Here is a 14862-nt window from a genome sequence, read left to right as displayed (position 1 = left end):
TCCGCCCCCACCCCCAGCACCCGCACCCCTTCCCCTGCCGGAAGCTCCCAAGGTGCTGTACGCCCCTGCCGTAGAGGACCCCAAGCCGTACGCTCCTCCAGTCGCTGAGCCCGTGTACGCCGCCCCTGCCCCTGCCCCAGTGTACGCTGCCCCCGCTCCTCCTCCGGCCCCCGTCCCAGCGCCCGTGTACGCTCCACCAGCCCCCGCCCCTGTGTACGCTGCCCCCGCACCTCCGCCAGCTCCAGTACCTGCACCCGTGTACGCCGCCCCTGCCCCAGAGCCCGTCTACGCCGCTCCGGTCCCCGAGTACGGCCCTCCCAAGGAAGAGTACGCCCCTCCTCCTCCCCCACCCCCAGCCCCTGCTCCCCTCCCCCTACCTGAAGCCCCCAAGGTTCTGTATGCCCCCGCTGTGGCAGACCCCAAGCCGTACGCTCCTCCAGTCGCTGAGCCCGTGTACGCCGCCCCTGCCCCTGCCCCAGTGTACGCCGCCCCCGCTCCTCCTCCGGCCCCCGTCCCAGAACCCGTGTACGCTGCCCCCGCCCCTGCCCCAGTGTACGCTGCCCCCGCACCTCCGCCGGCTCCAGTGCCTGCACCCGTGTACGCCGCCCCTGCCCCCGAGTACGGTCCCCCGAAAGCCGAGTACGCCCCTCCCCCTCCCCCTCCACCAGCCCCTGCTCCCCTCCCCCTGCCAGAGGCCCCGAAAGTGCTGTATGCACCCGCCGTAGAAGACCCCAAGCCCTACCCCGCTCCCGTGTACACTCCTGCCGCGGAGTATGGCCAGCCTGGTGGTGTTCAGTAAGTATTGGAGAGTTTAAAGAGATTCTTTACTTCCTCGCACTGCTACTTGCACTCACACCGTCTATCTTTTTTCTAGGTTCTAAGATGATCGTCTTCGCAATCCCTCGCCTGTGATCCTTGGTAGTACCACATTGTAAATATTTGCAGCTCGCTAGTTAGTCGTCGCAAACTGTACACTTTTACACATTGTCTCAATAACAATTAGTTAATTTTCGTAATTTATTAAATATGATGTAAAGAAATGCCCAGACCTTTTGATTTCCCCCCCCCCCCACAACCCTCACACACATACCACGGAAACACCAAGAACTTGTAAACAAACCAGGCAACAGTAAGCTAAAAGTATTATGTTCCCTAATTAATTTATTAATTTTTTACGGGAGGGGGAGGGGAGGTAGGGGTGGATTGTAATAGGAAAAGAACAATTAAGTTGATTCAAATATGTAATTTTTATTGCACTGAAACTGAATGCATCACAGGTAATAAACTTTGTTACATCATACTGAAGTGACACTTATGATTATCTTAAATATGTACATTCATTAAATAAATATTAATATCTTTGTTTTACACGAATGTACTGACAATTGAATATAATTACAAAAACACGCAGCGTTGTTTGCCTAGCACCCGCTTACTAATCCTGTTTGTTTCAACCGGTGCTTTGAAAAAAGTACCCATCAACCGTTTAGTTTGTTAGTCGAAAAACCCTTCAAGCTCCGATCAAGACTAACAGGGGGAACTGTAAACAATGGCAGCGCGCAATGAAGTACAGACACCGTGTTCGAAACGTAGAATGGAAGATCGTGATTAATAATTGTAAAATAGCTCACAACGCTGCACACCAATTTCCGGCTTTAACTAAGCACCAGACTACTTCCAAGCAGTCAGTCTCACTTATAGCACCACAAACGGGGATTGGCAGGAACCCACCCCCACCTACGCATTTTTCTAACACAGCAGGTTTGGGGCTATCTGTTTTTAAAATACAGCGGCCTATTATTCTTCTTAGCGCCCTTTTACACCCGCATTTCATATCAAGGCACGCAATGTGCCGGAGAGTCGTTCCAATTGGTAACTAGTTAGGCAGTCTCAATAAGTTTAGTTTGTGCGGCACCTAGTGTTGTTCTTAATTTGCCATTCACTAAGCAATTCTCTGTTCACATATTTCGGCGTACGTCTCTGGGCTCTTACTATCATTTCCCAGCTCCAAAATCAACGTTCGAAATGTTGCTTGAAGCTTCGTAACGTCATAGCCCCAGACATTAAGCATTTGCCGTTTAGACGGCAGAAATTTAACTGGTGAATTGTTGACACTAAGGACACTGCTGGTACCTCGCACCACGGCGCCACCCTCGTAGACGTCACCCACGCCTTGCAGTTAGTAGTACTAGTAACCGCGGTTCTGTACGGTAACCCTGAATTCAGGTCATGCTCCGACTCCATTTCTTTTTAAAGCAAACACTTTTGCTTCCGACGAAAACCTTTGAAAGATTTACAACTTGCATTGGCGGCTGGGCGAGCCAAGCGAGAGGGGACCCGAGCGTGCAAGTACTCCCGCGGTCGGCTGGGCAAGGCACCCTGACGCGTGGGGTAAGGCCGCTGCAACTCGCGCTGCAGGCCTCGCCGCCGATACTCCGCACTGCAGCCCTAGCCGCCAATACTCTGCACTGCAGCCGAGCCCACGCCGCGGCGGGGGGTATCGCCGTGCTGGGTGGTCTTTGTGCACAGCATGCTCAGTAGCGGTCGCGGTGCGGCATTCCGCCTCGGTCCGAGTACTTCTCGGAGTACTTGCCGACCGAGTAGCGGTCGCTGAATCGGTCGTCGGGGTACTTCTCCTCCGACTTGTAGCGGATCTCGGGCGTGCTGAAGTTCTTCTGCCAGTGGTGCGTCCAGTAGTGCGGCTCGGCGGCCACCTCGCGAGGGCTCTTGGCGTCCCGGCACACGTACACGCAGTACACCAGGCTGCCGATGAGCGTGAGGAAGCCGAACACCAGGAACACGATGCCCAGGATCCTGCGGGGGGGAAAGGCTCAGCGTCAGCTAGAGGCGGTTCGGAAAGTGAGGGATAAAAGCGAAGGGTACTCACCACACGAAAAAGGGTTCGAAAAACTGGATGACGATGACGAAGCCCAGCGTGACGAGGATGAGGCCCAGGTTGAGCAGCAGCAGCAGGCAGCACACGCCCTTGGTGTTGGGGCAGAAGGGGTTGGGCGCCGACATGGTCTCCACCACCACGCCCGCCTTGCGACCCGTCTTGGTGATGGTGCGCACCGTGGACACCTCGGACGGCGGCCTGGAGCGGTACGAGTAGTGGCTGGGCGGGCCGGGCGGAGGCCCCCGTGAGCCGCGGCTGGGGGACATCAAAGGCGCACTCAGCACGGGCGTCGCAAAGCCTCTGCCAAAAGGAACGGTGCATCCAGAAATCCGACTTACCTGAACTCCGACGGCGCCCGGTACACGGCGCTCGTCACGTAGATGTCGCTCGAGTCGTCGTCGAGGTGGTTGGCGCCCTGGTGCCGCGAGGACCGCGAGTTCCTCGACGGCGCCCTCGGCGGGCCCCGGGAGGGGCTGCGTGCGCCATGGGTCTGGTGCACGTGCGCCCACTCCCTGTCCCTGCAAGAGGCCAAGCCGGGTTAGAGCGACCTCGCACAGTGGGCGAGAAGACCGGTGGAGGCGGTCAAAATTCTAGACGCGTTTTGAGTTCCGGATAGTCGCTAGCAGGACTCCGGTATGGGATTCCTCGTTCGGGGAGCAATCCTTTGGTGGGGTCACGTCACACGTTCGGTTCGAGTCCCATTCAGGGACTCTGGAGCTTAAAACGCGTCCAGAATTTTGGCCGCCTCCCACCGGTCTTCTGGCCCACTGTGCCGCGGCCTCGGCCTCGGCCGCGCCGTGTGGGACTGTAGTGGACTGTAGGCGGGCAGCGCCAAGGCAGCGCCAAGGCAGCGCGGCCCGCGCCTTACCTGGAGTGGCGCGGCAGCACGGCGGCACGCTCGTTGGCCACCATGTACTCGGACAGGGTGCGGTCCGACGGCGCCCGGCTCTCCTCGCCGTCCGTGGAGTAGCCCTGCAGCACGCCAGCGCGCTCCGACGGCGGCGCCGCCATGTAGTGACTGGGCGCCACCTTGCGCGCCATCCTGCACAAAGAAAGGCGCGCTACAGGCAACGGCAAAAACAGCGGAACAACAATGGAACACTAAGTGTTTTGGCGGTGACCAGCACTGAGCACTGTCCCACGAGCCAGCCCTCAGTGTCACACAGTGTTAACGGGAAGGCCCCCCTCTCCCCACACACAGGTGCGCTGTGCTGTGTTACGGACGCCCCCTCGCAGTCTATTATTCTCTGCAGCATCCTCGGCTCCGCGCTCCGCGCCTTGGCTCGTCGCGGCCGGTGGAGCGGCGGGGCGGGGCGGGGCGGCGTGGAGTGGGGCGTGGCGGGGCGGGGCGGGGCGGGGCGGGACGGAGCGGGGACTGCAGCAGCCGGGCCGGTCAGGTCACGTCAGGTCGTAAGTACAAGGCCACGCCACTCTCTGCCCCGCCGCACCGTGCCACCTCCGCTTTTAGCATTCGAAAGGTCCGTTTGAATCAACTAAGCAGAAACCCAGTGCAGTATGAATGCGTTGCCGTTCCAAGAAACCAAAAAGCAGCGCGCTCGCCCCACGGCTTGGAATCGGCAGTGGACCGCTCCAGGCCACACTGCTGAAAATCTTGACACCCGCGACGTGGCCGCGCGCCTTGCCGCCGTGACGCTCGCCGCTGTCTTGTCCACATGGCTGCGCACCGCGTCCTCGCCGCGTCGCCGCGTCGCCCCGTCGCCCCGTCGCCCCGTCGCCCCGTCGCCCCGTCGCCGTGCGTGGGCCTGCCGGGCTGCGCGACTCGTCTGTTAGACGCGCGTGTGCGAGCTCACCCGCTGACTGATTCAACTTTTCCTGCAATTGATCAGTCATTCCAGTGAATGACCAGAATTTTCTGCATCCTTGCTCCACAAAGTAGGAAACGGCAATACATACAGGCAGAGAGACAGACAGGCCGACAGACAGGCTGACCGGGTTTCATCTCGCCTGGCCTCGGGTTCGCTCACGGCGTGGCCAGACCCCGATCGGAGATGAAAACGCGAATGGCTCCGAACAAAATTCCTGTTTGGAACCGTTCAAAACCTATGAACAACATCACTTTGAACTTCTTCGCACGCAGAAACTCTTTCTTCGGTTCAAACAAGTATGGCACCAGAAGTCAATAAGATTGATTCACAACCATGCGATTTACCGATTCCCAGTTTCATCGTATCGTTCAAGCTATGTTTTTATTTCGTCAGCATTTCCATTTGGCCTGTGTCACCGAGAGACCGACCAAGGCGAGGGCGCTCTGGCGCTGCACCACCACCGCGGGGCGCCCACTCCAACCGGGGCGGGGCGGGGCGGGGCGGGGCGGGGCGGGGCGGGGCGGGGCGCGGCGGGGCGCGGCGCGGCGCGGCGCGGCGCAGCGAGGCGAAGGCTCACCGCCGCCACCGCACCGCGAGTCCGTCTCGGCCACACCGCGCCACACCTCACCACACCACGCCACACCTCGCTCCGCGCATCTGCCGTTGCGCAATCCAACGCCACATGCAAATGAGGCAGAGGCGGGGCGGGTATGCGCGGGAAGGGCAGGCACTGGAAGGGCAGCTCGCGCCCACCTTTGCAGCACTGGAGACAAGGCGGCGAGGCGGCGCTACACTGTCTCTTTGCCGCCGCGACTTTGAAGGCGCGCGGCATTTGTTCACCTTTTGGGCCTTTGGGGCCTTTGGGGCCTTTGGCGCGGCGAGAGAGACTCGCGGCGGCACTACTTTGGCGGGAATAACGGCGTTGGCGGCGAGCGCAGCAAGCCGAAGTCGCCTCGGCTCAGCCCCACCGGCCGCGGCCCCGGCCCCGCTTCCCGGCTTTCTTTTCGTCTCATTGTGACGCTTCCTCCCAGGGCGCCGTGAGGCCGACGACGACGGTCGCGGCACGCCCGGCCCGCCACCCCCGCCCCGCCGCGCAGTCATGGCGTAGCCATGGCGCAGTCATAGCGCAGACATCGAGCCAATTTCAATCTGGCGGGCCGGAAGTGGGCCGAATCGCTTGAAGCGGTGCGACCAGCAAATCACATGGCGAGACTGTGCGTCCCGCGCAGAGACCTCATTCGGGCTGGCATACAGGACATGAGCCCCGTCCCGTTTGAGCCCCGTTGTTCTGAGCCCGGGCTTGAGCCCCAGCCTGAGCCCGGGTTGAGCCCCAACTTGAGCCCCGACCCAAGCCCCAATATCCAGAGCCCGGATTGAGCCCCGACCTGAGCCCCGTTTGAGCCCCATTTGAGCCCGGTTTGAGCCCCGTTAGAGCCCCGAGGCCGAAAATAACTATTTGTGAAGACTTTTTGCATGATTTTTTGCCACGGGGCTCAAATGGGGCTCAAATGGGGCTCAAACGGGGCTCAGGTCGGGGCTCAATCCGGGCTCTGGATATTGGGGCTTTGGTCGGGGCTCAAGTCGGGGCTCAAATGGGGCTCAAGTTGGGGCTCAGGTCGGGGCTCAGACCATCGGGGCTCAAACGGGACGGGGCTCATGTCCTGTATGCCTTCGGGCTCACTGCTTCGGGCTGGTCCGGAAGGTGCACAGGCCGAGCTGGCAGACAGGCGCTGCCGCGCAGGCCGAGCTGGCGCCGGGAGCGAGCGTCGGCTGACCGGCAGCGCTAGGTCGCCGGTTCGATGCCACTTAGGGCCCGAGAGCGTCGGTTAAAGTTGGTCATTTCCGTTTTTTGTCATCGCAATGAATAAGATCAGATACTAAATATGCAGATTTGCGAAAGTAACAACCAAAAAAACGTTTCCTAGGCCGTGAAAAACGAATGCCTCTGGCTGGAATCGAACAGCGAACCGGCCTCCTAGGCGCGTCGGGCTGAGCAGCCCGAGCGGGCTGCTCCGGGCTGCGTCGGGCTCTGGGCACCGAGCTCGGGCCGGGCCGGGTCGGGCTGGTCCTCTCGGGCCGGGCCGGGCTCGGGCTGGTCACTCCGTGGCGTCGGGCTGCTTTTCGCTGGAGCAGTGAGCCCGACTGAGGTCTCTGGTCCCGCGCTGCCGGGGGCGGGCTGCCGGGGGCGGGCTGCACGGGCGGGCTGCACGGGCGGGCTGCACGGGGCGGGCTGCACGGGGCGGGCTGCACGGGCGGGCTGCACGCGGGGCGGGCTGCACGGGGCGGGCTGCACGGGGCGGGCTGCACGGGCGGGCTGCACGGGCGGGCTGCACGGGGCGGGCTGCACGGGGCGGGCTGCACGGGCGGGCTGCACGCGGGGCGGGCTGCACGGGGCGGGCTGCACGGGGCGGGCTGCACGGGGCGGGCTGCACGGGCGGGCTGCACGGGGCGGGCTGCACGGGCGGGCTGCACGGGCGGGCTGCACGCGGGGCGGGCTGCATGGGGTGAAACGACAAGGGTTATGCTATTTGCGCGACGGCGTCATGACGGCGTCATCACCGCCCCGACAGCGTTATTGGACATGCCGCCGCGGGGGCAAGCCGAAAGCCAAGCCGATACCCCCCCCTCCCCCGGCCCGCCCTTGTCCATCGGCTGGCGCACGTGACACGCCGAGGCCGGGACCGCAACCCTGGTCGCGTGTCATTCCGCAACCCACTCCAAGATGCTCGGCGCGCTGATTCCGAGCTTCCGTCCCTCCGCCTCTGCCTCTCTCTCACTCCGAAGGGGCGAGAGAGACAGGTCGAAGACACTGCTTTTCACAACTTCTTCACGTACCCGCACAACGGACAAGTTTATTTGTACGCACGTTACGATGACGAAAGCCTTCGAAATTCGGATAAAATTATCTGTGTTACAAGCTCGATCCATCCGTAATTACGCTTGCGCAAAACTGTCCGTAGAGTGTACGCTTGAAGTCCGTGAAGATAGTTTAGAGCGTTTGGAATCAGTAAATGATTTTGCCGGTGAGGTCCGCAGTTCCACCGCCTGTCTGTCCCCGCGTTGACGTGTGCGCCTGAAAGGGGCGCCGTGTGCCGTGTGCGCTGTGAACACAAAACGAAGGGGCAAAAGTCCGCACGCATGATTGATCCGCGTCCCAGACTCCCCGGACAGCACCCCACTGCATTCCCGGGTCGCTTCCAGGAACAACCATTGAGAATCCAAACTCTGCGAGCGTCAATAGGGGGCGCGGTAAAAGCGGCTCCCGGTTCGCCCAGGGACTCGTCGACAATCGCCTGCGTCTTTTCTGCAGGCTGAAAACCAGGAATCGTTTTTGCCGTCTGCAAGTGCAATGCGTTCAAATCCGTTTATCGATCTCAACAATTTTCAGTGCAATGCTTTTGCATCGCAAGTTAAGTTGGAAATGGCTTTCCAGAGGTTGTTTCAGGACGCATCGCACGTAAGGTGCGATGTGGGCAGTGTGGCATTGCCCGCCTGGTGCGGTGCTTGCTAATCATTGTGCGCTCCCCGTTTCCACGAAGACCAATCCCCCCCCCCCCCTCCCTGTCCAAACACGAGACAACAATTCGGCGGCGACGTCGAGGCCAGACCAATGAGCTCTACCTGAGCCTCGCAACCACACGTCACACACACACACACACACACAAACACACACACACACACCATCTCCAGGGAATTGACCTACATTCCCGGAAATACCAGGAACTACCGTGCAGAGGTGAAGGGGTATCAAGTAACCGACTCGCCCCGGCACATTCCCGAGGCGGGGCATGGAGAAGAAGGGTCCGAAGAGTACTAGGACGTTGAGGGAGGCTTTTGAACACAGCTAGAATGGACGCCGTGGCGCGCCGTGGCCGGACAAAGTCAGCAATATTCAATTTTTCGACATTTTGACAGCTTTGTGAGGCCGGCACTCAAGTTATCGCTAGTAGTCTTCAATAATCAAGATAATCAATTATAATGCCCCCTAATCAGTGATATCCATAATAATGAAAAGTAATCACACGTTATCTATATATTCTCTATAATTTAAATAATTCAGTAAACAGGGTACATGAAAATTTCGAGTTTTTTACCCCTAGGCAGAGGCGGCTGGCGGCTGCTAGTTTCTGGCGGGTCGGGCCTGAAAGACGGACGATCAGTTGTGGTCGATTCGTTAAGAGCGCCTGGAGGGTAGGCACGCCGCGCACACGCATGTCCTGAGCCAGCCCGCTTGCCTACCTCGCAGGCGCTCTCACGGCTTATTGCCATCGCTGTTGATGGCTGGTCCACAAACGATCGTATGCCTTGCAGGCCCGGCTGGCCACGGCGGTGACACACCAACGTGACAGATCGTCTAGGTCTTGGGTGAGATGCGAGGAGCCGAGGGGAGTGGGGGGCGGGGGGTCCACAAACGTCCGAGGCGGGGCTGGAAAAGCAATGTTCCGATCGGGGGAAGGAGAGCGCCGGTTTCGGATTCGTCGCCGAGGTGGGTACTCGAATCGTGAACCTGCAAAGCCCGTGAGAAAAGGCGGGCCATGCGCCCCTTCCAGAGCCGTGCACACATTGTATTTGAAACGCAATCTCAGCTGTGTTGTCTCGGCGTCGGACCGAACGCAGGCCCTTGGGGCCTGTTTGCCTGTTGTGTGGCGCGGCTGCGGCGATGCAGCAGCCCGACCCTTCGCAAAACCGTTTTGAGTGAAAGCTCTCGGCGCGCGGTGCGGCGCACCACATGGGCGGCGTTCCGGCGCCGTGCCTCTGCGGCTCCACAGGCCAAGCAGGCCAAGCAGGCCGCGTTGGGTAAGGCGCGCCGAGCGGCGGCCAGGCCGGCCAGGCAGCCCGGCGGCCAGCCCGGCGGAGAGCGGTGAGGAGCAGCCGCCGACTTCCGCATCGGCCAGACCGGCGCCACCTGCGAGCTCCGCCGGCCCGCCGGCAGGCTGAGGCTCATCCCGAGGGTCTTACTCGTCGCTCTCTCTCGCCCCTACAGAGGACGCCTTTGAGCGAAAGAAACAGAGTAAACGACTGACTTTTGGAATCAGGCCGTTGCCCGCGGGCACGCCGGCCGACGCTGGCCCTTCATCCGGCCGGGGTCGTCGCTTGGAGTGCGACAGAGAGCGAGTTCGAATCAGAGATCGGAAGCTTGAGCGATTGGCCGCGTCGCCCGTTTGACACCTCTTCCGACCACTTTCGACATCCTTAGCGCCGCGACCGTTTCCCCCGCCCCATCCTGCCACCTTGCTCGGGCCGCCCCGCGCCGCCCCGTTTTGCCCCACGACGTCCCGCCTCGCCCCGCGCTGCCCCGGCCCGACCCGCGCCGCCCCGTGCCGTCCCGCCCGGCCCCGCGCCGCCCCGCGCTGCCCCGGCCCGCCCCGCGCCGCCCCGCCCGGCCCCGCGCCGCCCCGCGCTGCCCCGCCCCGCGCCGCCCCGCGCCGCCCCGCGCCGCCCCGCGCCGCCCCGCGCTGCCCCGGCCCGCCCCGCGCCGCCCCGCGGGTAATTCTTTCCCAAGTCACCCGAGGTCCCGAAATCGATGTCTCCGATTTCGACGAAACTTTGTGGGTGTGTTCCCTATGTTGCAAAGAGCTCCAGAAAAAATTTTCAACTTTTTTGGTCGGCCCAAAAAATTTTAATCACGTATTTTGTAAAAAGCACTGAAACCTGCACTAAAAATTTGTTTGTTGCCTGAGGGCGACCTGCCCGGTGGATTTTTTCTCTTTTCATGGTACTGAGAAAAAATGTCCCCGAGAGCCACTTTAAAAGTCACTTGTTCCAGGAGATATGGACAAAAAAATTCGTTTTTCGCGAATACCCAAAAAATGCATCCGAATTTTTGGGGTTACCCCAGCAGGTATACAGTCCCACCCGGTATAATCCCAACAGGTATAATCCCAACAGGTATAATTCCCAACAGGTATAATTCCCACCAGATATACACTATTTAATTTTAATGTTATTTACACGGATTCCCAACAAGTATAAATCCCAGCAGATATACACCCATTTTATTTACCTTCTTTGGAATTAATTTGCACGGCACGCTAGTTGAACAGCGCCTCTCTGTTTCTAAAGTCGCGAAGCCCCAGGTAGATTTTCTTCTCATCTAATGGCCGAATTTGCAACGTCTGTTGGACCTTTATTCGTTTTCCTTTAGAAGACGTCTGCAAACAGACAAACATTGGACGAACCTAGTGTTGCTCCTGCCCCTGTATACAGTAGCGCAACTTGAATAACGATTGAAACGCGAGTTGCGTAACCGGCCGAAAAAGCAAGATTGATTATGTGACTTTCTAAGGTGGCTAAAACGGCCCCTACGCACGGAATCACCCACCCGCTAGCGAAGGCAGTTTCATTGGGAGTGCAATTCCTGCAGGGAATGCGCTCGAGTCGAAGCTGTCATCATGCCCCTTTGTAATCATTCATTTGGTTGTTTTTCTTCTAATGTATTCCTGGTGAGAATTATACCTATTGGGATGTATACCTGGTGGGAATTGTACTTGCTGAGACACAAAAAAATCTAATATTAATACGTGTATATCTGGTGGGATTTATACTTGCTGGGAATCCGCGTATAGATAAACTAGGGGTACGCGCCGTTTAGTGTGGGCGCGTAGTGTGGCTGAGCGATACGAAGGTCTGGGGTATAAATGGAAGTGATTTTCGTTAACAGCACACACAAAACTGTTGGGATCAACGTCAAACTCGATTTTAAAATTTTGGTCCAAAATTGGTCAAAATTCGGTAATGCGTGAGTCTGGGAAAAATTTGGAAGTCATTTTTGAGTTCAGCACACCAAAAACTGCAGGAAACAATATAAAACTCGATTTGAAAATTTTGGTCAAAAATTACCTAATTTGAGATGAAAATATAAGTCTGGAGTCGAAATGGAGGTGATTTTCGTTATCAGCACACAAAAATCTGTTAGGATCAACATCAAACTCAATACAAAAATTTTGGTCCAAATTTGGTCAAAATTTGCTAAAGCGTGAGTCTGGGAAAAATTTGGAACTTATTTTTGAGTTCAGCTCATCAAACACTGTAGGAAACAATATAAAACTCGACCTGAAAATTTTGGTCCAAAATGACCTAATTTAAGATGAAAATATAAGTCTGGAGTAGAAATGGAAGTGGTTTTCATAATCAGCACTCCAAAAACTCCAAGAATCAATATGAGACTTGATTGAAAAATATTGATATCAAATTGATCAATAATTGGTAAAGAATGGGTCTGGGTTGGTCTTCATGGATCACCCTTTGTCGTCACCAATACCCTGATGCCACACCAATGCGATTTTTTCAGTCGAGTAACATTCCATTGCCAGCATAGAATCGCTTAATTGGCTACTCGTCTGCTTGAGTCACTATTAGATGTATGTTTTTCTTCCAACTCATGAATTCACAAATTTATTAGTTATATTTGAGAAGCCTTTTGTCATTATTTTATTTTAAACCAGTGAATTAAACAACATAGACTGGAATATGTAATCATAGTTTATATTAAGTGACTCAGTTTAGGGCAGGCTGATCTGAAGCATTCGACGGAGAACAAATTTTGTCAAATTCAGTGAATCGTCTCATGAAGTCAAGTGCAGAGGCCACTTGTTGCTCAATACGCCAACATAATTTACCTTATTCATGCCTCGTGATATTTTGTCTCTAGAGTAAAAGAATACAGTGCTTGTATTCAGAGAGCCAGCTTTAAAACCATTACCAATACTTAGTTCCAGTTGTCGGACAGAAGCTTTGGTGAAGAGAAAAGAATCGTCTCATTAAATGCAATTACAAAGTCACCCACCGCTCAAAACCTGAATCGTCTCATTGAACCCAATATCAGTTCAAAATCTGTTAGCACAAAATATATGGATTATTTATTGCACCAATTACATCTATTTATGGATTCTTTTAATCAATAGATGTTGGTACTAAAATATTTATGTTAGCTTGCAGCATTGCAATAGAATGTCATTTCCCGAGACAAACCAAGACAATTAACTAGTCTTCAAATTTCAACAGAAGTTATTCATGCATTTACCTGATTTGATTTACTATCAAATTTAAAAATAAGGATAGTACCAGAGAGAATAAAATCAGCAGATGCACACAAAGGCAAAGAAAACATTCTATTTACAATCCACACCTACACTCACAGTGCACTGACCTGAAGGATGATTCCCCTGTGACGGGGGAGGGGGGAGAGGGGAACGAAACACGCAAACCATTCTCACATTCAGTTTTCGTATTTGCCTCTGTTGACACTCCGGAAGGGTTTCATTCATTCTCGAATGTTAAAAAACTATCTCAGTACCTATTTGAGAACCCCTTTGCTCTTTAGTTTGTTTATTTGCATAAGTGCCGTCCCGTCTTGCAGACGGCTTGCAAGCGCGGCAGCCGGTATGAGAAATTCGTCAGCCGCACGATGCTACCAACCTAACCACGCTAATTACCGAGTTCAAAACGATGTTTTGAATATTTCAAACGATGATAATCGTTAATCTGAGATAAACTCCCCCTGTAGGATGTTTAGGAGACATCAGGTGTGAAATTTGGATACTATTCATTCAGTAGTTGCTGAGAAACGTGAGTGATTACATACAGACGGACAGACAGACTCACGACCAGTCGGTTTTTGGTGCGCCCTAACACGGCATGGGCTTCGCTATCGCTCAGCCAATAAAATAAAATAGTGTATATCTGTTGGGAATTATACCTGGTGGGATTATACCTGGTGGGACTGTATACCTGCTGACATCACCTCGAATTTTTTGATGATATTTTTTTTTTAGGAAGGTCCTGTGGTGGTCTATCACCCTTATTGGTTTTGGGTTTGGCCAATGGAAAACCGAATAAAAATTGCGTTTTTTCCGTTTTTTTCGCAGTTTTTGGCCCATAGTATCGCCATTTTAAGTCTGACTTAATGAGCGCCATTAGACTTTTTTTTCGCCTTTTCAAGACGAATCGATTGATATAAGTTGAAGTCAAATCGGAGTATTTTGAAAAATCGCCTTTTTTACGATCGGGATCCAACTAATCTAGATGCGTAAAAAAGGCGATTTTTCAAAATACTCCGATTTGACTTCAACTTATATCAATCGATTCGTCTTGAAAAGGCGAAAAAAAAGTCTAATGGCGCTCATTAAGTCAGACTTAAAATGGCGATACTATGGGCCAAAAACTGCGAAAAAAACGAAAAAAACGCAATTTTTATTCGGTTTTCCATTGGCCAAACCCAAAACCAATAAGGGTGATAGACCACCACAGGACCTTCCTAAAAAAAAATTATCATCAAAAAATTCGGATGCATTTTTTGGGTATTCGCGAAAAACGAATTTTTTGGTCCATATCTCCTGGAACAAGTGACTTTTAAAGTGGCTCTCGGGGACTTTTTTTTTCAGTACCATGAAAAGAAAAAAAATCCACCGGGCAGGTCGCCCTCAGGCAACAAACAAATTTTTAGTGCAGGTTTCAGTGTTTTTTACAAAATACGTGATTAAAATTTTTTGGGCCGACCAAAAAAGTTGAAAATTTTTTCTGGAGCTCTTTGCAACATAGGGAACACACCCACAAAGTTTCGTCGAAATCGGAGACATCGATTTCGGGACCTCGGGTGACTTGGGAAAGAATTACCCCCGCGCCGCCCCGCGCTGCCCCACCCCGGGCCGCGCCGCCGCACTGAGGCCCCTCCGGCCCCGCCTTCCTTCGTGCCTCGCGATGTCACCGATTCGGGTCGCGGCCGCGGCGGCCCCGTTCGGCGGAGGCGCTCCGGCAGCTCAAATAAAAGACGAGTGCTTTTAAGGAGCCGTGTCCTCGCATTTAGAAATCCCACCGAGTTCTGCCACTGGGAATCCCGCCATGTAACGTCACGTTCGTTTAGATGCCAATTCAATTAGATATCAGTCCTTTATCGCGTTCGTTGTAACGTGAATGAATTCTTGTTCAGGACCGAGCGTAGCCAAACCACGTTGAGCCGAGTGTGACTCAAACGAACGGAACTCGATTGACGTTGAAACAAAGCAAACAACGCGACGTCCCATTAAGGGAATGCCAGTGTGCGGCCGGGCAGGGCCGGGTGAGGCCGGGCAGGGCCGGGTGAGGCCGGGCAGGGCCGGGTGAGGCCGGGCAGGGCCGGGTGAGGCCGGGCAGGGCCGGGCA

The 14862-nt window shown here is 55.4% G+C and overlaps 1 protein-coding gene across 1 annotated transcript in view; it reads right to left on the bottom strand.

Moving 5' to 3' along the window:
- Nucleotides 1-1223: 1223 nt before the first annotated feature.
- LOC117650836 overlaps nt 1224-14862 on the bottom strand; it is a 28441-nt gene continuing 14802 nt past the window's right edge. The window contains exons 2-5 of the mRNA XM_034394440.1: nt 3765-3938; nt 3235-3414; nt 2888-3151; nt 1224-2814 (exon numbers count right to left, since the gene is read on the bottom strand). Coding sequence (XP_034250331.1) covers nt 2535-2814; nt 2888-3151; nt 3235-3414; nt 3765-3937 — 897 coding nt within the window. The 5' untranslated portion in view covers nt 3938 and the 3' untranslated portion in view covers nt 1224-2534. The remainder of the gene's footprint in view (nt 2815-2887; nt 3152-3234; nt 3415-3764; nt 3939-14862) is intronic.

The sequence above is a fragment of the Thrips palmi genome, unplaced genomic scaffold (genome assembly GCF_012932325.1).
Source record: "Thrips palmi isolate BJ-2018 unplaced genomic scaffold, TpBJ-2018v1 HiC_scaffold_5, whole genome shotgun sequence".
In the NCBI taxonomy this organism is placed as follows: Eukaryota; Metazoa; Arthropoda; class Insecta; order Thysanoptera; family Thripidae; genus Thrips; species Thrips palmi.
The sequence above is the reverse complement of the archived record's forward strand: the minus strand, read 5'-3'. Positions and strand labels throughout refer to the sequence as shown.